This window comes from Hippocampus guttulatus, chromosome 18 (genome assembly GCF_054856545.1).
Source record: "Hippocampus guttulatus isolate MCC_2025c chromosome 18, RoL_Hgut_1.0, whole genome shotgun sequence".
NCBI classification, from domain to species: Eukaryota; Metazoa; Chordata; class Actinopteri; order Syngnathiformes; family Syngnathidae; genus Hippocampus; species Hippocampus guttulatus.
In genome coordinates, this window is record NC_141278.1 from 10,397,299 (window position 1) to 10,422,999 (window position 25,701).

The 25,701-nt window shown below is 48.0% G+C and overlaps 1 protein-coding gene across 2 annotated transcripts in view; it reads right to left on the reverse strand.

The window, feature by feature from the left end:
• Window positions 1-309: 309 nt before the first annotated feature.
• Window positions 310-25,701, reverse strand: part of chd4a (chromodomain helicase DNA binding protein 4a) — a 29,624-nt gene continuing 4,232 nt past the window's right edge. Inside the window, exons 4-41 of one of the 2 annotated variants that reach the window (XM_086136473.1) lie at window positions 25,181-25,432; window positions 20,192-20,310; window positions 19,808-20,073; window positions 19,592-19,722; window positions 18,809-18,950; window positions 18,526-18,692; window positions 17,318-17,551; window positions 17,040-17,243; window positions 14,978-15,186; window positions 14,732-14,863; window positions 14,552-14,651; window positions 13,819-14,010; window positions 12,830-13,030; window positions 12,419-12,556; window positions 12,222-12,343; window positions 11,967-12,140; window positions 9,752-9,893; window positions 9,548-9,679; window positions 8,945-9,062; window positions 8,740-8,864; window positions 7,458-7,550; window positions 7,229-7,367; window positions 6,970-7,139; window positions 6,159-6,336; window positions 5,982-6,071; window positions 5,728-5,819; window positions 5,285-5,418; window positions 4,479-4,623; window positions 4,245-4,395; window positions 3,983-4,089; window positions 3,678-3,885; window positions 3,545-3,595; window positions 3,322-3,474; window positions 3,124-3,232; window positions 2,876-3,008; window positions 2,214-2,409; window positions 744-919; window positions 310-659 (exon numbers count right to left, since the gene is read on the reverse strand). In XM_086136473.1, coding sequence (XP_085992599.1) covers window positions 645-659; window positions 744-919; window positions 2,214-2,409; window positions 2,876-3,008; window positions 3,124-3,232; window positions 3,322-3,474; window positions 3,545-3,595; window positions 3,678-3,885; window positions 3,983-4,089; window positions 4,245-4,395; window positions 4,479-4,623; window positions 5,285-5,418; window positions 5,728-5,819; window positions 5,982-6,071; window positions 6,159-6,336; window positions 6,970-7,139; window positions 7,229-7,367; window positions 7,458-7,550; window positions 8,740-8,864; window positions 8,945-9,062; window positions 9,548-9,679; window positions 9,752-9,893; window positions 11,967-12,140; window positions 12,222-12,343; window positions 12,419-12,556; window positions 12,830-13,030; window positions 13,819-14,010; window positions 14,552-14,651; window positions 14,732-14,863; window positions 14,978-15,186; window positions 17,040-17,243; window positions 17,318-17,551; window positions 18,526-18,692; window positions 18,809-18,950; window positions 19,592-19,722; window positions 19,808-20,073; window positions 20,192-20,310; window positions 25,181-25,432 — 5,640 coding nt within the window. In that variant the 3' untranslated portion in view covers window positions 310-644. Of the gene's footprint in view, window positions 660-743; window positions 920-2,213; window positions 2,410-2,875; window positions 3,009-3,123; window positions 3,233-3,321; window positions 3,478-3,544; window positions 3,596-3,677; window positions 3,886-3,982; window positions 4,090-4,244; window positions 4,396-4,478; window positions 4,624-5,284; window positions 5,419-5,727; window positions 5,820-5,981; window positions 6,072-6,158; window positions 6,337-6,969; window positions 7,140-7,228; window positions 7,368-7,457; window positions 7,551-8,739; window positions 8,865-8,944; window positions 9,063-9,547; window positions 9,680-9,751; window positions 9,894-11,966; window positions 12,141-12,221; window positions 12,344-12,418; window positions 12,557-12,829; window positions 13,031-13,818; window positions 14,011-14,551; window positions 14,652-14,731; window positions 14,864-14,977; window positions 15,187-17,039; window positions 17,244-17,317; window positions 17,552-18,525; window positions 18,693-18,808; window positions 18,951-19,591; window positions 19,723-19,807; window positions 20,074-20,191; window positions 20,311-25,180; window positions 25,433-25,701 lie in introns of both variants that reach the window. The other variant, XM_086136472.1, reaches the window with a different exon arrangement.

Sequence of the window (25,701 nt, forward strand, 5' to 3'; positions counted from 1 at the left end):
ACCGCGATAAACGAGGGATTACTGTACAATACAAAACATGGTACTTACTGTATATATCATAAATACTTGTGTGGCAGCGTTTGTGTTTTGTTTGAGAATACTGCCTCCTTGTGGTCATTATGAGCCCTGCCAGCGTTATTTTGTTTTGATTGACAAAAGGAAAAAAAAAATGTTCGGCCCCAAACATTGATTGTACTCACTTAGTAATTGGATGACAAATCAGAGCTGTGTATTACTAATATCAAGTATGCATGTGTGCTGACCCATGCTTTTTTGTTTTGTTTTTGCTCAATAGGAGCCAAAAATGACTTAATTTGACTTTTTTTATTTAGGTCCCAAAAAAAACATCATAATAACATTATATCAATAATATTAATACAGAAGTTGAAAAAAGAGAGAAAAAAAATAAAATTGTTTTTGCGTCCACAGCCTCAAACGCAGAGTACGGGTAGGACATCGTCTGTCCTTCCAAACATCTGCGCTCCGGGAAACTCAAAGTCTGTCCGTTTTGTATCTTGGCAAGAAGCTGGGCGTGGCTTCAAACGTGGGCGGTCCGTCCTTCGCCAATCAGGAATGTGGTTGGGGGTTTTTTTAGAGGTGAAGAGCTGAGCGTCGTTCGCCTGTCGGCCCGTCCGTCCGTCCGTCTACTGCTGAGACATCTTGACAGGAGACAAAGAAAGGAAGTATCAACTCACGGTTCTTTCCCGCAACTTTGAATTTGGCGAACTTTGTTCGGCGCCTACCTGTTGCGTCTGCACCGGCGTATGCGTGTCAGGCCCCCGGCTGGCCAGGCGGCTGAGGATGTTCCTCTCTGACATTTGCAGACGCACTGCCACTGGCGGGATTCGGGCGATGGTGGCCGGCAGCCGCGTCACATCCGCCTTCATGTCGCTCAGTAGCTCCTCCAACTGCTTCAGCACTGGCCAGCAAAGCAACACATGATGACATCATCAGCACGCGCCACGCTAACTGGGGGAGTCCCAAATGCTGGCAATCACTTCCTATCCACGATGTTGTGCTGTTGCATTGTGCGGTCAATAAGCCTCACATATTATCAGATTGACATGATCTGTTGTTCGATGAAAAAAAAAACTAATTTGGCGAATTTGTGGTCACGCTGAAGCAAGAAAAGTATCATCTTGTGGCATTTGGGTGCCACCGCACCACAATTCATTCATTCATTCATCTTCCGAACCGCTTTATCCTCACTAGGGTCGCGGGGGGTGCTGGAGCCTATCCCAGCAGTCTTCGGGCAGGAGGCAGGGGACACCCCGAATTGGTTGCCAGCCAATCGCAGGGCACACAGAGACGAACAACCATGCACGCCCACACCCACACCTCGGGACAATTTAGAGTGGCCAATCAGCCTGCCATGCATGTTTTTGGAATGTGGGAGGAAACAGGAGTACCCGGAGAAAAGCCATGCAGGCCCGGGGAGAACATGCAAACTCCACACAGGGAGGCCGGAGCTGGAATTGCACTGTGAAACCGACGTGCTAACCACTGGACTACCGGGCCCCGAACCACAATATGAGTTGAATTTCATTTCGACAACATCTGGAGCATCTTGGAAAGAACCATGTTGAAATGAGGTTAGGAGTTTCGTCCAGACAAAAAACAAACTGTGCTTTGCTGCAATTTTGTTGCCAAAGCAGCGCATGCCGCCATCTTGTCAAGGAACAATATTGAAGTGAATTAAGATGCTTCATCCAGACAAAATTAGTTCTATCTCCAGCATCTTGTCAAAAAAAAACAATGCTGAAAGAGGAGCTTCATTTCGATAAAAAGTGTGCTTTGTTGCCACCTTGTCAAAGAATAATGTTGAAATGACAAAAACCGTGAATTGCTGCCAACTTGGTGCCAATGAACCATGTCCTAGTGAAATTGAGGAGTTTCATTCACAGCTTTGCGCGCCATGGGCTCAACGGCTGGTGCCCTTATTGTATCGTGGTGAACAACAAAGGTCATGAGAAAATAAAACATATCTTGACATGCATTAGGCCGATACAGACTTTTCCTAGACTCTAGATAGCTCACTATTTTAAAAAAAAAAAAGTCTGAGAATTCCTCGGTTGTGACTGTAGAGTCTAGGAGTGAATGACTGATGATATTGGCAATCATTCACTCTTTCCCGACTCCCCAATCACAACCAGGGAGTTTTCAGTGGAACGATGTTAAGCGCACAACATCAAAGTTGCCGTCTGGCGACCGACCTTTGTGCAAGACGGCGTTGGCCGGCTTGTTCCCCGACATGGACTCTTTGCTGAGGTGCTGGTGCGACTCAGCCAGACACTCCACCTCGCTGAAGCGCGTGTTGAGCGCCATGGACGGGTGCGACGGGTCCTCCGACATGTTGAGGTAGGCGGCGCGCCGGAGCTGCTCCTCGATCACCAGCGCCTGCTCCAGGAGCTGCGCCGGCGCAGGGAAAGACGGCCAAACACAAAGGCAAAGACGGCTTTTTGGTTTCCGGGTGGAACGATTCCCAAGCGCTCAATCATGAAAGGAAAGCGAGTTCAGTGTTATCTTTTGTGTGTATTGTGCTAAGAAGAAAATGTTTAAAATACAAATCAGTAACGTGACCTAATTTATCACGGAATTTAACTACTAATGACAAAAAAAATACAAACTTGGAGGAAAAATGGAAAATCAATATTGACTACAATAATGCATCTCATTTGTAAAGTGAAAAATAACCTTTTTTTTTCCTTCATTTTAGCTCATTCACTCCCAAAGACGTTTTTAAACGTCTTTTCAGACTTGGTCCAGAATTGGCTGGTACTGAATGAGTTAATGACCATGTTTTTCACAATAAACATGGGAACCTTGTGTGTCAAGAAAGATTGTGAAAGCGGAACGTGCTGAGCGCGGCGGCTACCTTGAACCTCCTGGCCAGGAACTTGTTCTTGATTTCCAGGAAGTTGCCCCGGTTCATCTCTCCTTTGAAAGGCTCGTTGAGGATGGCGAACTTGACGTCGTTCTGGATGTCCTGCCAGCGAGCGTAGCCGTGTCTGAGAGACGCCGCCGTCAAGGTCAACGACATAGAACGCGACGACAACTTTCCCCCTTTTCACGGGACATCCTCAAAAGCATCAAAGTTGGACGACATGCAGGAAAAAAGGATACTGGATGATTCCGGCCAGCAGCCAGTAGTCATGGCGACGGTGCCAAATCTCGTTGGTCTTCTTGGTCACTGTGGCGGCGCGCTCCTCGTTCTGCCAGAGCGAGTGAAGTTCTGAAAAGACGAGACGACGGAACGTCAACGACGGAACGTCAACGACGGAACGACGGCGCTTCTCAGCACGCGTTAACATGCGCGCCTACCCGTGAATCCTCCGTCGGCGATGTTGAACATGAAGCGACCTTTGACCTTCTTCTTCTCCTCGATGGCGGCGGCGCTCTCCTTGCTGCCGTCGCCGTTCAGCAGTTTGCCGGCCTCCTCGGCTTTGGGAGCCTCCTTCTCGTCTTTGGCAGCAGCTGCTGGGAGGGGAGGCGGCATGTTCACAAGCCAAAAGAAAGAGATGACATCATCGCGCCGATGACGTACCTTTGTTGTCGTCTGCGGGCGGCGTCGTGTCCATCTTCTCTGGCTTCTCTTCTGGGGGGAAACAAACATGAAAAGTCCATCTCGCGCTGAAAGGATCAAAGGCAGTGGAAAATGCCAAAATGAAGTTGCAAACCTTTGCTGACAGAGTCTTGACTTTTGGACTCGGCGCCCTCGCTTTTGGCCTCCGAAGGTGACGCGGAGTCGCCTTGGCCTTCGGGACTCTTGTCGCCGTCCTTGACGCCATCGGCTTCCCCGTTGGTGGCTTTGCTTGTTTCCATGGGCTCCTCGGCCTTCTTCTCCTCCGCCGGACTCTTGTCGTCGTCATCGGGGATGGAGATGACCTGCGGGAGGACGAGGACGAGGCCGCTCACGCGAATCCGTTCCAAGACGTTTTGGCGTCCGAGCCATCAGTCAGTCGAAACGCTTGCGTGTGGTCACCTCGCTGGTGTTTTTGGTGGTGTCTTTGCCGTTCTTGTCTGCCTCGCTATCTTTCTTCACGTCTTTGTCTCCGTCCCTGATGACCTCATCGCTTTTTGACTCGTCAACTGAGGGAGAAAAACATCGTTGATGTTTTTACGGAGGCAGAAATGCGCTAAAGCTGTGAAGTGTGAGCCCCCCCACAAAAAACATTGAATAGGCTTAAATAACGATTCTGGTGTGGCTCAATTGAGTTCTGTTGACATGAGTCGGCCTGCGTTACCAGGAGCGGGCGTGTTGGGCTGCGTGTCAGCCGGCGTTCCCGTGGACGGCGTTTTCCCCGGCGAGTCGGGCTGAGCGGCCCGCTTGTTTTCCTCAAGCTCTGCCATCCACGGCAGCGACCACTGGCCGTTGACATGCTCGAACTCCTGCACCTGAACGCCACACGGCAACACGTGTGGGACGCCCGCTGCAAACACGGAACGGCCACGGTCGGCCGAGCCGCTCGGCGTTTTACCTTTTTGCGGATGAGCGACATGACGCCGATGCGGGTTAGCACGTGTTGCCGCGACAACCCTTCCCTGGGGACGCCGTCGGCAAAGGTCTCGGCGCCGTCGGCTCCGGGCTCGCAGAGGTGTCGCATGAACAGGGACACGTAGGCTCTAAGAGGCACACGTAGGGATAATTTAGGAAGGGGGCATGAGCGTCTGAATATGGCCTGAATATAAGACGGCCCCCTCTTATCAAGACTCAAGTTTGAAGATCTTTTTGAACACCACATTCCTTTTTATACAGAAAATAATTACAGTACATCTGAAACAAATGATTCTAACAATATATTTGAGAGAAAAAGCCTGTTATTTTGCCTCATTCAAATCTAAAGTGCAATCACATTCGTAACTGAAAGGCTTCTGGTTTTTGAAATGTAAATGACATAACTTCTCAGCTGCCGGTTATCCTGGCCGATCGTCGACCCACTTTTCTCCAGATTGTCGCTATGTTTTCTGTTCTCTCTTCTATTATTTTCTTCTCTTTTCCTTCTTACCGCTATTTTTTAGTTTTTTTCTTCGTGCCACCGCTATTTTTATTTTTATTCTTCGTGGCAGGGGTTCACTTTGGCCTGGGGAGTCAAGTTCAGCATTCGCTTCAATGATATATGGCGCTATCTAGCGTCGTGAATGGGTATAATGTCCAGACCTCGAATATAAGACGACCCCCACTTTTTCAGTCTTATTTCAATGCCAAAAACGCCGTCTTATATTCGGGCCAACACGGCACTTGTATGCTCACTCTCAATCAAGGGTGGGCAACCAGCAGACTTACTTGAATTCTTTCTCAGATTTCCCTCGCAGGTCTCGAACCAACCACTGTGTGGTGAAGGCGTCCTGCGGCGGCATGCCGTACCGCATCACGGCGTTCAGGAAAGCCTTCCTCTGCCGGGAGTTGAAGCCCAGCACCTGTGAGACGTTACAGCTTAGCATTCGGGTGCTAAAACGCTTGTGGGCCTGACTGAACGGTACAAAATAAAACTCAAGAAAATGATTCCCACATTAATAAAAGGACAAAGAAAAGAAAGTCAAGAAAATGACAAATGAAGAGTGTGAGCAAAAATGGAAAGGAAGAATAAGCAAAAGAATAAACGGAGGAAAAGAAAAGTAGAAAGAAAAAAAGTCAGCAAGTACGATCAAAAGAGGAAACATTTGGAGAGAGCCAGAGTATGAGTGTGTGAGAGATTGCGGAGGGCCGGGGGGTTGGGGGCTGCTCACCTCGATGTTGCCGCCCACCCTGGCCAGCAGGGGGGGCAGCGGCTTGTCTTTGTCATTCCTCAGGCCCTTCCTGCTCGGTCTGCGCGAATTGGCTGTGTGGGACAGACGGACGGACAAGTTGAAAGACAAAGATGGTTTGTGTTACAAGTTGACAAGGTCTCCAAAGCCAGAATCTGTTTGACGGAAGTGTCGAGCGCGTGCCAGCAACTCATCTTCGAAGGCGTACGTTGTGACCACGCGGCCGGCGTTCTTACCTTCCGATCGCTCGTCAAAGTCCTCATCTCCCTCCTCGGATGCCACAGAGTAATCCGATTGGCCGTCAGACTGGTCATCCTGCCAATCGGCTGCGGGGGAGAAGAGGGGACAAAAAGAAGGCGGTTAGCGAGCGCTTTAGTGGGACGTTTAAAAGGCGGATGGCGGCGGCGTCTCACCTCTGTCCTCCTGCGAGCCGTCGTTGTAGTTGACCTGCTTACGGATGCGCTTGCCTTTGCCCAGATTGCGGGCCAAGTCCTCCTGCTGCTGCTCGTAATGGTGCCGCAGCAACTTCTCCCAGTAGTCGGGATCCACGCTCTCCTCCTGCTTGATGATCTCGCGCTGCACCTCCTCCTCCTGACAACACACCCATCGCGAATAGTCAACCTCGACTGAATCGCCGCTCATCTTTCATTCCCTCACAAGTTGACAGACTTTTGAGTCGGCGTTTTTGGAGGAGACGCAAATCCAAATTTAGAGCTGCGCACCTTCTGTGGAGGGCCTTGAACTAGCGCACAGTTGCAGCTCGGCTTTCCCAAATTCACCAATTTACTGTTTTTGTGCCCAGGCCTAAACAACCAAAGACTGACTCTCGAAGGAACCACACAGTGACTTGAAATGAACAGCTTCATGTTGACAAAACTTGTGATTTGCCAAGGAACTATGTTGAAGTGCGTTGGGGTGTATCATTACACATACAGTCCATTTGACAAGAAAGTTTTATCCAATCCAATCCAATTTTGGCCCAAGTAGTGCTTTTGCTGATATCGTGTGCCGTCTAAAGTCCGATATAGTGGATACGGTTTGGAAGCAAACCCGACTGTAAATAATTCACGCTCCATTCGACTTGCCATGAAACAAAAAACACCCCCCAGCCCCAAACACACAAAAATATGCAGAGAATCTGGTTTAAAAAAAACCAACAAAAAAAATCAACTCTACGTCGCAGATTTTTAAATTCACACATGGGGTAGGTCCTCCCTCCCTCACCTCCTCGTCCTCGTCTTTCACCACATACTGCGCCACCTTGAAGGAGCTCAGGTACTCGTTCATGCTCTGCAGCTCCGTGTCGTCAGTGGCATCCTGGTTTCTGTCCAGCAGCCGGTCGATGGCCTTGTCATCGTAGTGGATGACGCTGCTGTCATCTTCCTTGTTCTCACCTGAAACCAGGCAAGCACGCGCACACATGATTCAACTTCAACTGGCTCAGCACTGTGCGTGTGCGTTTTTCCCTCCTGCCGACTCTCACCCTCGCCCTCGTCTTTGAAGAGTTCCTCCGTCCCAAACTTCAGAATGTCATCCAGTTCCTGCTTGGACATCGAGCCCGTCTTGGAGCCGAGGCCAGGTCGGACGACCAGGTGGGTGAGCATCATTTTCTTCTTGGCAACCTGACGGGGGAGGCGAGAAGGGGGCGGAGACATAAACCGACGGGCTCAACGGGGAGGATGAGAAGCGGGGGGGGGCTGTCCCCTCCTTACCTGCGTGATCCTCTCCTCCACCGAGGCCTTGGTGACGAAACGGTAGATCATCACTTTTTTGTTCTGACCGATTCGATGAGCTCTGCTGAAAGCCTTGGAATCGCAGGAAACACAAAAAAAAAAAGAAAAGAAAATGAGACACGGCCACAAGGGAATGCCGGCAAGTGAAAATGATAAAACAAGTTAAAATTCAGAAGGAATCACATGAAGACAAGATCTGTAACACCCAAGGGTGAATCACAGCAAGTGAGAAAGACAAAATGAGCTGCAACTAAAAAGTGCACCTGAGCAAAAAAAAAAAAAAAGACCCGGACCAATGAAGGAATAGCATCAAGCTAAAAAGGAGATTAACCACCGTATTTTCCACACTAAAAGGCGCACCGGATTATTACCTTCAACGAATGGCCTATTTTGTCCATTTTTTCATGTACTGTACTGCTTTATAAGACGCAATCTACAATGTATCCACTAGATGGAGCTACGCTCAAAGAAATGCCAACAGAACACTACATCCACCCATCCATCCATTTTCTGAACCGCTTGATCCTCACTAGGGATGCGGGGGCTGCTGGAGCCTATCCCAGCTGCTCTTCGGGCAGTAGGCGGGGGACACCCTGAATCGGTTGCCAGCCGATCGCAGGGCACACAGAGACAAACAACCATGCACACTCACAATCACACCTAGGGACAATTTTAGAGAGTTCAATCAGCCTGCCACGCATGTTTTTGGAATGTGGGAGGAAACCGGAGTACCCGGAGAAAACCCACGCAGGCCCGGGGAGAACATGCAAACTCCACACAGGGAGGCCGGAGCTGGACTTGAACCCGGTACCTCTGCACTGTGAAGCCGACGTGCTAACCACTGGACTACCGGGCCGCCCCCAGAACACTACACTACACCCTAATTTATATAGCTACGATCAGATGTCCGTAAAACGTATTTAATAAATCAGTGACACAGTTCACTTAACCAACAGCAAGTTAGAACATTGACTCATTAACGTTGAACTCTCTTGCCTCTGCTCTATTTCCGTGTTCAACTGCAAAACCGATCGCCTTGAGTTTGAACTGCGTTCAAAGCATGTCTCTAGCAAGGGGCCATTTTGGGGTTGACACATTACCGGAATGAGCACACAAAAGGCACATCGGATTTGAAGGCGCACTGTGAGCTTTTAGGAAAATGGAAGGCGCGAAAATAGGTGCGCCTTTTAGTGCGGAAAATTCGACTTTGTCGATCCAAACAAAATGAGGGTTTCACGAGAAGCCAAAGGCTGCGGTGTACCTGAATGTCATTGTGAGGATTCCAGTCCGAGTCGTAGATGATGACTGTGTCGGCGGTGGCCAGATTGATGCCAAGCCCTCCAGCCCTCGTGGACAGCAGGAAGGCAAACTGCTGAGCGCCGGGAGCTGAGCGGTTCCACGACATCGCATCAATCACCAGGGTCGAGTCGATCGGCTCATGAAAGCGACCAAGTGGCGTCTCCTACCGTTGAAGCGGTCGATGGCTTCCTGTCTCATTCCTCCCGTGATGCTGCCGTCAATGCGTTCGTATTTGTAGCCTTCGTTCTCCAGGAAGTCCTCCAGGAGGTCCAACATCTTGGTCATCTGCGGGAAGGCACGCAAGGGATCGGCTTGCTGCTGAATCCACTCCCAAACTCCAATCCCATAAAAGCAGACTTTCTCAACGCTGACCACAATGTCGCACGATATCACGTGATCGCTCGCGACAAAAAACGATGCTCGCAGGTACCCCGAACGGAATCCAGGCCGCTCCGGTCGAACATGCAGGAAACCCTTGCTAGGTCGTGGTTTAATGCGGGTCACGGCGCCAATTGAAAAGCTCTGGGGGGCTCCTTCTATCTTTGACGCTCGCAATATTCTCAGCGGCAACTCGAAGACCGTATATTCTCAGCTGAGCTCTTTACGAGATGGGACAAAGATCGAGGGCACAGCCGTGGAGGCTTTTCCTGACAGATGTAGAAGAAGGTCTAAGCCCCTCCACCATAATTCCTGCTCCTATCCTCTCCTGGAACAGTCACGAACCCTTAACTGGATGGTGACTGTCCAGCTCCGTCTGGTTGAGGTCTCACCTGCGAGAAGATGAGCACTCTGTGTCCTCCGTCTTTCAGTTTCCTCATCATCTTCTGCAGCAACATCAGCTTGCCGGCCGCCTTGATGAGCGAGCTGCCGTCGTACATCCCGTTGGGCAGCTTGGGAGCTTCCTGTTAACAGAGGCCGGCGACAGCCAATCAAGACGTGGCTCTTCGCGCCTTACCCAGACGCTGGAGTCGTACCATTGCGGCTCCGGGGAAGAGGAAAGGGTGGTTGCAGCACTTCTTGAGGTCCATGACCACGTTGAGCAGTGACACCTGGTTGCCTCCTCCTTTGGTGTTGAGAGCTTCAAAGTTCCTGGTCAGGATGAACTTGTAGTACTTCCTGTGGAGACGTCACACGGTGAAATGTTGTCAGTCCCAGCACAAGTCATCCTGCCTTACGTAATTGCGTCGGAAAATCTCCTGAAAGTAACCCGGAGGAAAAATATACATATTTAACTTTGACCTCATATTTGACTGCATTTCAAAAGGTAACATTTACAAACGCAATTCATATTTTAGTTAAAACACTTTTAAATATAAACCTAGAAAAGCTGAGGGCTTGTTTCATGAACTTGTTAAAATGTTTTTACTCTATTTAAAAAAATGACATACCGTATTTTCCGCACTAAAAGACGCACTGGATTATGAGGTGCACCTTCAATGAATGGTTATTTTATAAATTTTTTTCATACATTGGACGCAGTGGTTAGCACGTCGGCTTCACAGTGCAGAGGTACCGGGTTCGATTCCAGCTCCGGCCTCCCTGTGTGGAGTTTGCATGTTCTCCCCGGGCCTGCGTGGGTTTTCTCCGGGTGCTCCGGTTTCCTCCCACATTCCAAAAAAACATGCATGGCAGGCTGATTGGACGCTCTAAATTGTCCCTAGGTGTGAGTGTGGGCGTGGATGGTTATTCGTCTCTGTGTGCCCTGCGATTGGCTGGCAACTGATTCAGGGTGTCCCCCGCCTACTGCCCGATGACGGCTGGGATAGGCTCCAGCACCCCTAGTGAGGATCAAGCGGTTCGGAAAATGGATGGATGGATGGACATTGGACGCCTCGCATTATGAGGTGCAATCTACAATGTCTCCACTAGATGGTGCTACGCTCCTTCCATTCAACTCGAGAGGCGTTCATGACCGCCTCTGAAAAACGTAAATTAACCTACTGTACTTCAATGAAACTACGAAAATTGAAAATAATGCATCAAAACAGAAAATCAAGCGAGGAAATCACAAAACAAATTCTATATCCTCCCGACAGAATTTATTTTGTGATTTCCTCGCTTGATTTTCTTCGTGGTTTCATTGAAGTACATGTAATAATTAATTTATGTTTATCGGAGGCGGCCATGAACGCCTCTCGAGTGGAACCCAAGTAGAGAAAGCAGGAGACGGACAAAGACGTACAGTACCTGTATTTGTTGAGGCTGTGAAAACCATTAATAAAGTCTGCGTTTAAAAAAATAAATAAAACCACAGCTCTCCTTTTGTCAACAAATACAGTTGAGTCTTTGTCCGTCTCCGTGACTTCTTCCGTTCAACTCGAGAGGCGTTTATGACCGCCTCCGAAAAACGCATTGGCATTGCCTTGATCTTAGCTCCACAGTACGATCAGATGTCAGTCGTACTTATTTATTCCTTTGTTGTGTGTTCACAAATGATGAAATCACAATATAAATTCTGCAGGGGGGGGGCTATAGAATTTATTTTGTGATATCCTCGCTTGCTTTTCAGTTTTGATATATTATTTTCAATTTTTGTCGTTTCATTAAAGTAATCGCTAGTTTACGTTTTTTCGGAGGCGGTCTTGAACGCCTCTCGAGTCGAAAGGAAGAAGGCACGGAGACAGACAAAGACGTACCTGTATTTCATGAGACTGTTTTAAAAAATTAACACCACAGCTCAGATTTTTTCGGAGCTGCACCACAAACTTATTTAATAAAGCAGCGGCACAGTTCACTGAACCAACAGCAAGTTATAACATTGGAAGCATGTCACCAGGAAGGAGCCATCTTGGCCATTTTTTCCCATTGGAACAATGACATATTTAACTTTGATTTAGTTATTTTTTTAAAATAAAATTTCAAAATGTGTAGCTTTAGGATTTTAAAATGCTACACATGGTTAAAAAGAAACAAAAACCCATGACAATCCTGGTCCATTGTAGGCACCTAGTTGACCCACAAATGATTTGTTTGATAACTTGTCTTCATCTATCTATGCCAGCGGCGTACGACGACAGGCAGTGCCTCCGAACGCTCTCCCGCTCGATGGCAAAAGGTACAATTAACATTGCCATTTACACAAACGCAATAAAGTCTTCTTTGCTTTCAACTCATCAGGGCAAGTACAATTTGTGTGTAACTTGAAACGAGGAGATCATTATTTCATGGCGTCTGCTTTGAGTGACTGACTTCTGCTGCGGGCTGAGCTCCACCCGCAGGATGAGCTCGGTCTTGGAGGGCATGTGCTTGAAGACGTCGGCCTTGAGCCTCCTGAGCATGTGCGGCCCCAGCATGTCGTGCAGCTTCTTGATCTGGTCCTCTTTGGCAATGTCAGCAAACTCCTCCAGGAAGCCCTCCAGGTTGCTGCCCACGCAAATCCCTTGGCGTCAGTCGGCGCGCAGTCGAGCCCCAGAGAGCAGAGAAGGTCGCCGCGGCAGTGCTTACCTGAACCTCTCAGGCGTGAGGAAGTTGAGCAGGTGGAAAAGCTCCTCCAGGTTGTTTTGCAGCGGCGTTCCGGTGAGCAGCAGTTTGTGTTGCAGGGGGTAGTTGTTCAGCACGCGGAAAAACTGCGGGCAACCACAGCGGCTTTAATGGCCATCGGGACTGGACGGCGGCGAAGCGGCGCCGCGTGGCGTCCATACCTTGGACTGGTTGTTCTTCAGCCTGTGGGCCTCGTCCACCACTAAACAGGCCCAGTCGATGGAGCCCAGGATGGCCATGTCGATGGTTATTAACTCGTACGAAGTCAGCAGGACGTGGAACTTGATGGACGAGTCTTTCTGGTTGGGGAAGAGAAAAAAAAGCGTCAAACAATTGTTAAAATATGGCGTTCATGACACAGCTACATCACCGATTATCAAGCAATCAGTATATCTACTTGGGCTATTTATGGGTTTGTATGATATGCTGTACAGCCAAGTCCCCATTTAGAGCCCCCAAACAGCTTGAAGCAACAGTCGGTTGCTTCATATTAGGACAATTGTGTGAGCTTGAGGCTTTTCAGGACAGACTTTCAGCATAACGGCGTATCAATCAGCGCCATCGGCACCCACCTTCATCCTGGACGCTTTCTTCCCTCCCCGGATTGCGTTATCCTCGAAGGAGAACTCATTCTCTCGGATGACGGCCCTGCTGTCTTTGTCGCCAACGTACGTCACCACGTACATGTCGGGCGCCCACATCTCAAACTCCCTCTCCCAGTTGATGATGGTGGAGAGCGGCGCACTGACCAGGAAGGGACCCTTGGAGTGACCCTGAGGGTGCCGAGAAGAGGGCACGCGTCCTTCGTCATTTCAGACAAACCGAGGAAGTTCGGCTCGGTTGATTTTGCAGGCGGTCAAGACACGTGATTAATTTAATTTTCATTCATAAAGATGCAGCGAACGCAAACTGAATCCGAAGAAGCGATATCAGAAGCTTCCTGCTGCCGTGCGGCAAGGTGCATTTCACCCTCCCACCTCTAGGTGACAGCACTTGCACAAGCCATCAGCCTTGAGTGACGGATGACCTGTTTGATGTTGTCAAATTGGCTTCGCACAAAATGGCTGTTCAAGCGAAAGCAACCTTGGTCATCACACACACAAGGAAGGCCTCCTTCGTCATGGTGATGCTCCATGCAACACTTTGGGTGGGGGGGTCCAAACTTATTCTACTGACAAAACCAAAAGGTTGCGAGGGTCACACGGATGTTCTTTAATTAGAATTAATTCAATCTATCAAGCAATTCTATATTGTTTTGCGGTATTGCAGTTTGTTTTTTTTAAAGAATGGTTACATCAAGGCTTTGAATTGAGCGAGAAGGTAAATGGTTTCATGCAGCCTTCCATTGCATTACAACAGCTCATCCCCTGCGCTAAACCCATCTCCATATTCAGAACCATAACAAGAGCGCCAATCATCAAGGGGACTTCAAGTCCAAAGTGTGCCAAATACTGTTGCATGCTTTACAACTCGTTTAACTGCGGCCTCTCTCTCTCTCTTTCTCCATGTTCCCGTCAAGTAAAAGAGAATAGAGCATGTTATGCTTCCAAGCACCACACACCTCTTTGTACAGCGAGTATAGGAAGACTGCCGTCTGGACAGTCTTGCCCAGGCCCATCTCGTCAGCCAAGATGGTGTCGGTGCCTTGCGCCCACGAAAAGCGCAGCCAGTTGAGGCCCTCCAGCTGGTAGGGGTGCAGCGTCCCGCCCGTGCTGTCCAGGTACTCGGGTTGACGATCGAACTTGATGGTGGGCTGGCCCAAAAAAAAAAAAAAAAAAAAAAAAACACGTGAGCCAGCGGCAGCAGATTACAAATCAAATAATTTTCAAGCACCAAAGATGATAACTCGGATCTTTTTAAAAGGAACGACTTCGTATTGAGAATGCACTTTGTTATTGGAGAAGACGAATGGAGGTGTGATGTCGCACTAATTCCAAACCATGCCATAAAAAAATAAAATAAAACAATGCAAACACACTGTGAATTAAAAGTGCATTTTGTAAAAAGGTTAATTTGCTTCCGTTTTTTTCCCCGTGTGCAAGTGATATCTAAACCAGAGTTTGACTGCCATGTGCAAACAAGAAATAATCATAAATATGAATAATAATATTCTTAAAAAAATGTTCATAATGAATAATCTCTCAAACACGGGTTGCAAAGCAATTCATCTCCCTGTGATTGGCTTACTTGACATAAAATAAGCGAACTCTTTAAAAAGTCACTCGTCGTGCTTATTCATGCCTATGAATGGAAACATCCTGAGATCTACACATAATTATCCAAAGTGTGCATACATCAACAACGGGGTTCTCCGGCGGTCTGTCCAGACGCTTGACACGTCCTTTCACCTTGATCTTCTTTCCGGGTTTACCATCGTCACCCATCATCAGTTCTCTGCAAAAGAAGCAAGGTCCATCCATGTTAGCAGCCGGACAGCCAAAGGTGACCGAAAGGCCTCACCGGGAGAAGCGCACCTGTGGTTCCAGTACTGTAGCTTGAAGGTGTCAAACTCTGGAACGTCCATGTCATCCGCCTCCCATGTGGCCTGGTCGTACGCCAGCTCCCGCCACTTGATCAGGTAGTGCACGTTATTCTTGCGGTCCACACTGGAAGATGCACCAAGAGCCACCTCAATAAAAAGCTTAACAGCCCACTTTTTGCTTCCTCGTGAAGGAGGTTCTTTCAAAGTGGCATTGGTGTGTGTGTGTGTGTGTGCCCACCTGTGGTTGAGGATGCGGTGGATCATCAGCCACTCCATCTTGATCCCAAATCGGAGGAACTTCTCATCCAGCTGCGCGTACATGGGGTCCTTGTTTTTCCTCTTGTCGCTTTTGTCTTCCTCCCCGTCGCCAAAGTCGATAGGCGGCGGCTCGTCCATGTCATTCTTCCTCTGGTAGTTCCGGAACATCACCTGACAGTGGAGCTCCAGCTGGTGGAGGACGGACAGTGCAAAAGGTCACCTTTCCCGTTGGGCGGGAAAGTGTAATGTGTCTTTTTTTTTTTTTTAAACAAGAAAAATAGGACGTTATAATGCTGAAATTAGTCAAATAAATAAATAATTGAGGGCGACAAAATTAAACAGTACAGTAAATATTCCCATGTACGGAGCTCTTTCAAAAGGAAATTTCCTCACCCGGACTAAAAACCCATGGATTCCAATTTCGACTACGATGTTACATTAACGATCAATTCAGAACAACGGAATTTCCACTACCCGGAACCCGGAAGCCATACAGAAGCATGCAGTGGCGCAAACACAAGCAAGTCCCGCTCGATACTACGGAATAACTCTGTCCGCGCCGCTATTTACTCTCATTGGATACAAAACGGCGACATGTAAGTGACTCTATTAGCATGAGATTTACTAGAATGATGAACGATTTTTATTTTATTCACAGCTCCAAGTTTCCTGAACGCAACATACTCATAGCTGCTCTGCCATTGGTGTACCGAGCATCATCCTGGCCTCCCATTGGTCAAGAGGGACCTCACTGTCTGTGTGTAGATACTGTAGCTAGATCCGTGGAAGATAGAGTGGAATGCATCCGATCTGCTCAGAGTAAATTGCTTGTGGCTCGACGGACAGTCAAATAAACGAACGTTTCCTGGAATGCTTTACTTGTTATCATGCTAAAAACTTTGCGCTAACTGGAGCGCTAATTAGAGAGAAGGCGACTTCCATCGCGCTAACTATGGCCGTCGAGGACTACGAAGCGTCCCGTGGCTGGCTTTAAAAGTTCATTGCATGACATCAGCTGAGCAACGCTGTCTTGGGTGGCGATCGAGGGGGGGTCGAGTGAGAGACGGTGAGATAGTGGAAAGAAAAGCCAACGGGTCTGTTACTCGTCTCATTTTAGAGCAAATAGTCCAAAGTTTGTTATATTGTATTTTGTTCATATACCTGTGCAGTATACTGTACTGCAGCTTCTGTGTTATAAACAGAGTTAGGAGCATTTATTTTTGCATTTCATTGCTTGTGTTGTTACACATGTGTTTTGTTCCCATACTTGCATGTTCAAAAAGGACATGTACCATGCTCATTTCCCCCATCAGGAAATTCTTTTATAAGGAAGGATTGGACAGCGCAAATATGATTCCTTATTAGAAAATATTTACTGTACCTGTATATGATTGAGTGATTTTGATGAGATGGAGCCAATTTTAGCTGGGTTGCCATCCTGGGCGCATGTGTTTTGTTTTTTTTAAACCCCACTAAGCGACTATTACAAAGCCTAAGATAACCAACGCCGCTGACGTGATCACTGCGTTAGGGAAGTGGCAACATGCGCACCAGCATCTCTGCGCTTGCGATGCATTTCTTTTCCAAATACAGTCAAACCTCGGTTTTCGAACGTCTCTGTTCTCGACCAAATCGTTTTTTATGCCTCTGATTACGAGCGAAAATCAGTTCTCAACCAAACTGAGCGCACTTCAATGCGCCACTTGACTCCTCTCGCCTTCCTTACAGGAGGAAGCGACGCTTCCTCGTCTACCCGAGGAAGCAACGCTTCCTCATGTAGCGTTCCATTGTGAGCAGACGTGTTCAATAAAGATTTTTTTTTTAAAGAGCGTGGTTTTGGTTTTCTAACAGCCTTCTGGAACAGATTATGGTCGTAAACCGAGGTATGACTGTACAATCATCTGCAGCCCACCCATTTTCCAGAAGACTTGATATTTGTCGATGTCGTGTACATGCAGTAATTATGAAAAGAAAGCATGTGGGGGGTCAATTCCTTCCATTGTTGTCAACAAATGGTGGCAATTTCCTGTATTGACACTCACCTGCAGCTCAGTGACCCAAGAGCAGTGCCAGTAGGACATATTGTACCATTTGGCGAAGAATTCTCGCTCAGGCCGCCCTGCCAGCGGGGCGGGGTCGGGTGCGTCCGCCGGGAGGTCCGGTGGGCGGGGTACGGGCGTCGGGGGCGGAGGTTCTCCCCACTGCCACGTCAGGATCTTCTGAACCTTTCCCTTCATCGGGAGGCACTGCGGTAGGAGGGAATAGTCTTGCTGAGGGTTGCCAATAGGTGGAGTCGGCGTCGGTGCGACCGCACGCTCACCAGGCAGCGTGGGCAGATCCACTCGCCGTTGGGGATCTCGGGCAGAGGCGGGTTGAGGCAATGGATGTGGTAGGACGACGGGCAGGAGTCGCAGCAAAGGAGCTCGCCGCCGTCTTTGCACACCCTGCAGAACTCCATGTGGTGGTCGTCTTCCTCCGTCTCCCCGGCATCGCCGTTGTCCTCCTCGCCTTCCGACGGCTCCTCCCTCGCCTCCCATTGGATGCCCTCCTTCTCCTGCACAGCGGGGGCAACTTGCTTACCGCGGATCGCCATGACTTCTCATTTCAAACTCAATTTGCTAGCCAGGATGCTAGCTAAGCTAACAGCTATGATGGACGGACCCCACACTCCCTCCAGGTCACCCTGACAGCACTGGGCAGCTCCTTCAACCAGAGACTGATACACCCGCGCTGCAAGAACTGCAGGCTATTTCATAATTTTACTGCTCTAAATTGGGAATTTCTCTATTGTGAGACAAACAATGGTTTTCTTATCTCAACTCATTTAGTACCAGCCAATTCTCCACCAAGTCTGAAAAGACGTTTAAAAACGTCTTTGGGAGTGAACGAGTTCATTTGTCGTTGGGCAAATACGGTCAATTTCACTTTTTTTTTTGCACTAATCAATAGGATTCCTTATTTTTCGCATTTTTAATCACGGCTGAAAACAGCTTGAGGAAAGAAAACGCAGCCTCTTCATTCACTCTGCGGGAGTGGTGCAGCATTACGTTACCTCTAGATTGTACACGCGGATGCTTTTGAGACAACGAGTCAAAATAGTTGCGCTGGAAACATTTGCTTAGGCCCGTGGTGTTGAAAATGTATCGTTGTGACGCTTTGATGCAAAAGGAACTGGTCAGTCACGAAGGCACGTTTGCATACAGATCCATTCCCCTCCCCCTTTTGTCCCCTACTGTCACTGTTTCTTGTCATTTCATTACAACAGAACCCCTTTACAAGTCCATTCCAACACCTGTGGCATTTTTCTACGCAACCGCATGAGGCACTTTAGACCACTGTAACTCATTCACTCCCAAAGACGTTTTTGAACGTCTTTTCAGACTTGGTCTAGATTTGGCTGGTACTGAATGAGTTAATGACCATGTGACCTGCGGCAAAAAATGAGTTTAGCACCCAGGTTTGGCCATTTCCAAACACAGAAGGTGGTATCTGCAGACCGAGGACAGAAAAGGAGCCAGTTTTGCTTACGCAGTGCGGGCAGCTCCAGGTGCCCTCAGGGGCTTTCTCCATGTCGGGGTCCAGGCAGACCATGTGGTAGGCCCTGGGACACGTGTCGCATAGGATGATCTCGCCACCCTGCTGACACACCTCGCAGTAGTCCTGGTGGTCCGTCTCATAACCATCCGCATCCTCGGCTTTGTGGAGAAAAGAAATTTGTCTTTGTTTTTTTTGTTTTTTGTCTCGGCTCAAAGTGACCGTTTTCTTGCACGGACAAGTTGCACTCGTGCAGAGGCGTGTTCCGACACGTTACCTTTCTTCCTCTTGGGCTTGGCCTTGGACGAAGGCTTCTTTTTGTTGCGACTGCTGCGGCTGTTGGAGCCTTCCGAGACAGAGACGCTGTTCATGCTGCCGTCCTCAAAGTCGCTGTCCACATCGGGCTCGTCCTCCTCACTCTGAAACCAGAATCCACAGAAAACCCTTCACATGCGTGTCTCTCTCTCTCTCAACATTTTTCTGGACCCCCCCCGAGTCGGTGAGGTGTTGTTTGCGGGCCCGCAATAAATGATGTGACATCATTTCAAAGTGCCTGTCAACATTTACAGCCAATAAAACAAACGGGCTCAACAACAAATGCTCTTCCTTTAGCATTAGCTTTGTGTCAATAGAAAAACTCATAACTATGGTTGTGAGTTGTGACATCACATAAACACGACGTGACACGTGGGGGAGCATGAAAGTGCATTTACCACTACTTTTTTTCCCCACACAAAAACGTGTTTTGCATATTTAACATTTTTTCAATCATCTAAAATATTACTTACCTACCTTGTTATATTTTGATTTTAACATCACAATATCGCAACACTCTTTAAATTTATTCTATTTATTTAGGTGATTCTAATTCTGATTCTAAAAATACACATTTATTCTCCTAAGATTGACATTTTCAAGCAAAAAAAATAAATAAAATTTAAAAAAGCATCTTTAGCTGTACTCATTTATGACTTTTTGGGAAGCTGTTTGACTGGCGTTAGGATGACGAGCGGCTCCCGAAAATGGAGAAAGGCTGCCATAAAAGGCGCCGGTCTCGTACCGATGAGCGCTTCCTCTTGCTGTTGAAGCCTCCCAGCTTGATTTTCAGAGGAGCCACTTTCTTGGTCTTTGCATTGTTCTTCTTGTCTTGCGGCTTCTGAGTAGCTTTCGACTTTTTGCGGGCGTTGGGACCTGCACCCGTCCGAAGAAAGCCGCGGTCAGCCGAGCAGAATAGCCGATCCCCGGCGACATGAAGCTCTATCCAAGTCGTCCGTACCTTTGCCCTCTTTGGTCTTGGCCTTGCGAAGAGGAGGCGCGGGAGGCTGCTGGGGCTCGGACGGCGGCGGGGCGGGCGCGGGGGGCGGGGCAACCTCGGCCACCATGTTGTTGACGGCGGCAGGCACGTTTGCTGTGGCCAGGGCGGCGTTGGCGGCCGCCGCTCCCCTCAAGGGATTGTTGGTGCTGAACTCCCGCCACTTGGCGCCCAGAACCATCATCATCTTGGACACGGCGATTTTGGGATTCTTGGCGGCAATGAGCGGCCTGGATGGAAGCGACACAATGTGGCTGCTTAGTCGCACACAAATTAGTTGACAATTTCACTTGTTGAGAGTGGTGAATTCTCTGAAGGACTCAACGGCGGGAAGATGCGAGCGTCTACCTGACAAACTGACTGAAGGCCTTGTAGTTGGTGAGAGAGCGATAGTCCTCCTCGGTGAAGATGTGATCGATGTCCTCCATGCCCCAGTTCTCCAGTAGTTGAGAGGACGATTTGGGCTCCTGGAGGGAAAGCGCAAAGGTCACAAAGCATCATTGCAACGGTTCCACTCAGCCCCAGTATGTCCCGTCGCAATTCCTGATGTGGCAACCGTCCCGTTCGTCGCCATTCGCCAATGAGCGGCTATCATGAACAAGTGGCAAGACGGGGGGAATGGGATGAAATCATACCACACGCGCATCCTGCGGCTGAGGAACCTGGAGCCGATCCTAGCAGACTCGAGGTACACCATCAACTGGTTGCCAGTCAGTTGCATAGACAACAACAAAAAAATAATAAAAAAACATTCACACTCACAATCTCACCTTGGGAAAATTTGGAGAGTCCAATTCATCTACCACGCATGTTTTTGGAATGTGGGAGGCAACCAGAGTACCCGGGATAACATGCAAACTCCACACCGGAAGGCCGAGGCCGGATTCGAATCCGCGACCTCTGCACTGCGAGGCGGACATGCTAACCAGTCCACCACTGTGGCGCCAAAGACAATTCTCATCTGTTAAAAAATAGATACATTTCATGCCCCAAGACATTCAGGTGATTTCTATTGTTTCAGGCAACGTTTGACCACAACAAATGTTTTTGTACGCGTGCAAGTCAATCCAAGGCATAAGTCAATTCTGCCCAGTTTCCAATTTGCAGTTTTCAAGAGGCTGCAATGAGGGCACCTGAACAAATGAATCAAAAATGTTTTTTTAAACCAAACGAGGAGGGGGAGAGGAGGGGGGGGGGTCAAGAACACAAAATGCAGGCAGAAAGGTTGCCATGGAAACTGCATATATGCATTACACGCCCCAGACACACGCAACACCCCCCACCTCTCGGTAAGTGTCATTAAGTAGGAGGCCCCCAATTGGCTGGCCTGGCTCTTTGTTTAACCATGGCTCATATGGCATCCATGACAGGTGAGACAAAGAGACAAAAAGCCAAAGTTATTTTGTCCAATTCACACAGCCAAGAATCCATTTCTGATATTACAGCACCACAAAGGTGGAGCCCAGGGGGAAGACCTTGTACACGGCTCAGACAGAATGTCATCTTGACACTACCGTTTTTTTTTTAACCTGACATCAATTTTACATCCCAAAAGTGCGCCTTTAGCTGAAAAGTCTTGAGTGGCAACTAGAGGCCAAAACGAGCTTTGCTCGTGTTCAACGTTTTCCCAAGATGTGATGCATTCGGCCATCTCGTCAGCAAAAATCTGGACTTTGCTACCACGGGGCGCTGACTCCACACAGTAAGTCAAGAAGGCAGGTCATGACCGGACTCTCTTGACTCCTTCCCTCCAAAGCAGAGTTCCCCACAGTGCCAGACGGGGGTTTTTTAACAGCATTTTGGTGGCTCCCGCAAGACCCACACAATACAGCACAGGTACTAAACACACACGCACACAAAAACAGTACACTATCTTCCTTCACCAGTCGAAAAAATGCTTTCTCGCTTTTTTCAGTCCTAAGTAATCAGCAGTCAAACGTGGCTCACCCCAAAACGCTGCCTTCTGACCGCAAAAGTCAAGAAACTGAGCTTTTAGTTTAAAGAAACAGCAAGCTAATTTTTGTGGTTTTGTGAAACTTCAGGCTGCAAAACAACAAAGGCGTGACTGAGAATGGGCTTTTGAGAGCAAAATGATCATTTATTCACAGAGGTACTCTTTGCATTTTCACCACCACGAGACGCACATCAAAGTCTTAGATTTTCTCCAAAACGGATGGGATGCCTAATAATGCGAGCCTCCTTGTGTACGCACCGAGTTCCAAAATCTGTGAATATTGTTGTACAGTGAAACCTCTCTACAACGAAACCTACATGGGCGGGGAAAAACCCCTAGTGTGAAAAAATCTTCATGCATTAACACCATTCCCACTTTCCTGCACCCATACAACGAAAAAAAAAACCCTGTTGTGTTATACGAAATCTTTTTCTCTGCTCTTGCCTCAAGACGAGATTCACTACAACGAAGGCTAATCCAACAGCGACCTGTACTGCTTCGTTCGGAAATGGCAACAGCAACCACCACATTGGTTGACACATTCGCAGTCGTCCAGGAAGTATTTGTTATTGTTCGTTTCAGACGCAGCAAGAACGTTGCATTAGTAAAATTGCTACAAAACGGCCCTTTGGATGTCAAGCAGCTAGGACAAGAAAAGCTCTGACGCTGGAAGAGAGGGTAAAAGTGATCAAAATGAAAGACGGAGGAAGCAAAATAAAAGACTTTATCCAAGAAATTGATGTAAGTGAAAGTGAATGCTGATCGTAAATTTCGCAATTTCTTTCCCTTTCTTTCTACACTGACGATATGAAGTGTCAAATACGTGTATGCTCATACTTATGCACTATTGGAAGAAAAATAAAGAGTACACTTACATTTGTGTGTGTGTTGACATCCAAGATCAAATTTGCTACAGTGAAAAAAACCGCTGTTGTGAAAAATTTCTTGCTGCAAACATGATTTTGTTGGAGAGGAGTTTCACTGTAACTTCAATGAGGGGTCCGCCTGACTGACTGATGTTGTGCCAACACGTTGCTTATAAAGACGAAAGGCGGACGTAACTCGAGGACAGCACGCGGACGTTAAAGTGGGAAGGGTGGGCATGAAAGAGGACACTAAGGGCACGCCCCCAGTAGGTGTAAAAATGGCACCTACGAAGAGACACGCTTACGAAGCACAGTTTAAACGGCAAGCTATCAGTTACGCGGAGGAGCATGGGAATCGAACAGCCGCGAAAGAATTCAAGATCGGCTAATCCATGGTGCTTTGGTTTTATGAAACGGCGCCATCTACCCATCAGGACAACGACGACCGTGGCGCAGCAACATCCGGCGGATTACAAGGAAAAGCTGGCCAACTTCCGCTCGTACTGCAGTAAAAAGAAGAATGTTCTGCGTTACATGAGCTAAAAACGCTTTCTTGGAGATTTTAATCCTTTATTCTGCCAGCCTCACTTGGCTTCCATTGCCAACTGTTCTCTCAACCGATCTCCACATTCCGAGCTTGCCCGCTTGGACTACGGCAAGTGAAGAGGGACAAGCATACTTTGCATTTTGAAATACAACAAAAAGATTGCAGATAAACACATCCAGCCCAACTACATCACCAACATGGATGAGGTGAACCACACAGTGGAGAAGAAGGGGACCAGCACGGTAGCGATATGCACAACAGCGCATAAGAATGGACAGAAATGGCCACCCTCTGTGATTTTTAAGCCGAAAGAAAAGTTTCCAGCCGGAGTCAAAAGCGAACACAGCTTTAACTCATTCAGTACCAGCCAATTCCGGACCAAGTCTGAAAAGACGTTTATAAACGTCTTTGGGAGTGAATGAGTTAATAAGACAGGGAGGCAGCGTCGGGAGAGTTACGCCACAATTTGTGAATGGATTGTGGCCGCTTGGGCTGGCGTGTCCGCTCGCACTGTTGTTCCAGCTTTCGCAAAAAAGCGCGGCAACATTTGCGAGGAGCCAAGCGGCAACGAGACTGACTCTGAAAATGACGCAAGGGAACCTGGCGTGTTGGATGGAGAACTTGCTCGGCTGTTCATTTCAGAGACAGAAGATGAGGACTTTGATGGATTTGTGGATGAGGATACTTTTTTTTTTTTAATAATGTGAGTACATTGTTAAATACGGCAATAAAATACAACCAAACTCAGTTTTGCTCCCACTCTTTTTAAAAATCATATACAAAAACATATTTTTTTGAAACTAGTGTACGTCTTACCAAGCCAGCATTCAATAATACAATGCGCTTTGTGTATGCGTTAAATCCAGAAATAGCACCCAGAACTGACACTCCACCTTTTAATACAGTGCGTCGTATGGTTGTAAAAATACCGTACGAAGAAACGCACCATGAGCGACAGTGACTCGCTCCAAGGCTCAAGCTGAACATCAGAGGGGGTTGTTTGTTTTTACACGACGTTTGCCGTTCACACCATCTTTTTTTCACGATTGCGACACCGTCTACTGCTTAGTGCAACACATACTCCGTTCACAGCATTTAAACACACACTGTTTGAGTGAATGAGTCCACTCAGCACCACCACAACACAACCGGCTTGAACAGGTGCAACACAACCACAACTTGGACAATTTTACAATAAGGGCGCGCGCACACACACACACAAATAAGAGAAGTCTTTTGTTTCTGAAGTGCATCAGATGTCGTGTCAGCGTAATAACAGCCATCTTTGTAGGACTGGCGATTCGGCCTGATCAGGTAGCCAAACATTTCCACAGAAATGCGATTTCTCAATTGTGTCAATGTTGCCCCTTTAGCTTTGAGAAAAATCCAATGACAACGGCATTCTTCAAAAAAAAGTCTTACTTTTGGTCTTCCTTTCCGCTTTTTTAGGATTTGGTTGTTCCTCCAAACTCCCCAACAAGCATTAAAACAGTTTTTACTCCAACAAATTGTCTCTAATAGCCAGGAAAAATGTTTTACTTATTAAAGGTCATGTGAAAATAAATGTTTTCTCCAAAAAGAAGGATGTAAACAATGATTCAACATTCTGAACCCTCAAGTACTTGACATCCTAAAACGAGGTGTCAACTACTTTTCCTTTTCCTGTCAATGTGAAAATAAGTCCGCTCTGAAACTCACTTGTCACTTTTCTTTAACAACGGTCGCTAAATATAGTACCCAATTGACAAAGCTGGCAACGCTGACTGCGCCCTTGCAAATGAGCAGCTCTCTGCTCGTCGCCATGATTGTTAGTGTAAGCAGTGTACATCAGCGCAGTTGCACTTTGTACTACAGAAGCCACAAACGACCCGGACAAATGAATTGGAAATAATCGACACTATGGATGAATGGCCCAGCTGCAGTCGAAAGCAAACCCGATCATATCATCCGGGGGGGGGGGGGGCTCTTACTGAGAAATCGTCGTCGTCATCCTCATCTTCCTCCTCTGGTTCGGGTTCCTTCTTTTTGGATGAGCTGCGTTCGGAGCCGGCTCCGCCGCGCTTCTTTTCCTTGCCGCTGCTGGCCCGCTTCTTCTTCTTGCGTCCCGGCGTGTAGTCGCTGCCCTCGCTGTCTGAGCGCTGAGCATGGCCGCCGCCTCCGCCGTCCGCCTCATCGTCGGCCCTGGCCACGTCCATGTGCTCCGGAGAGCTGATGGGAAGCTCCTGGAAGGCAAGGATGATGCTGAACAATCAGACTGCTGGCCATTGATTACCCACAATGCAACTGGACCATCCACAGCAGGGTGACTGCCACCTCTGCACTCATTTGTTTACATTACATGTGAGTAAGTATTGCAAATCCTGTGGATATATTTTCACCCCCCCCTCTCTACACACACACACACACACACAAACAAACTGTGTGATGAATTATTGTATGTAGGGGAACCGCTTTGGGTATTTTTTTTTAAATTACTAACTAGTACCCAAGC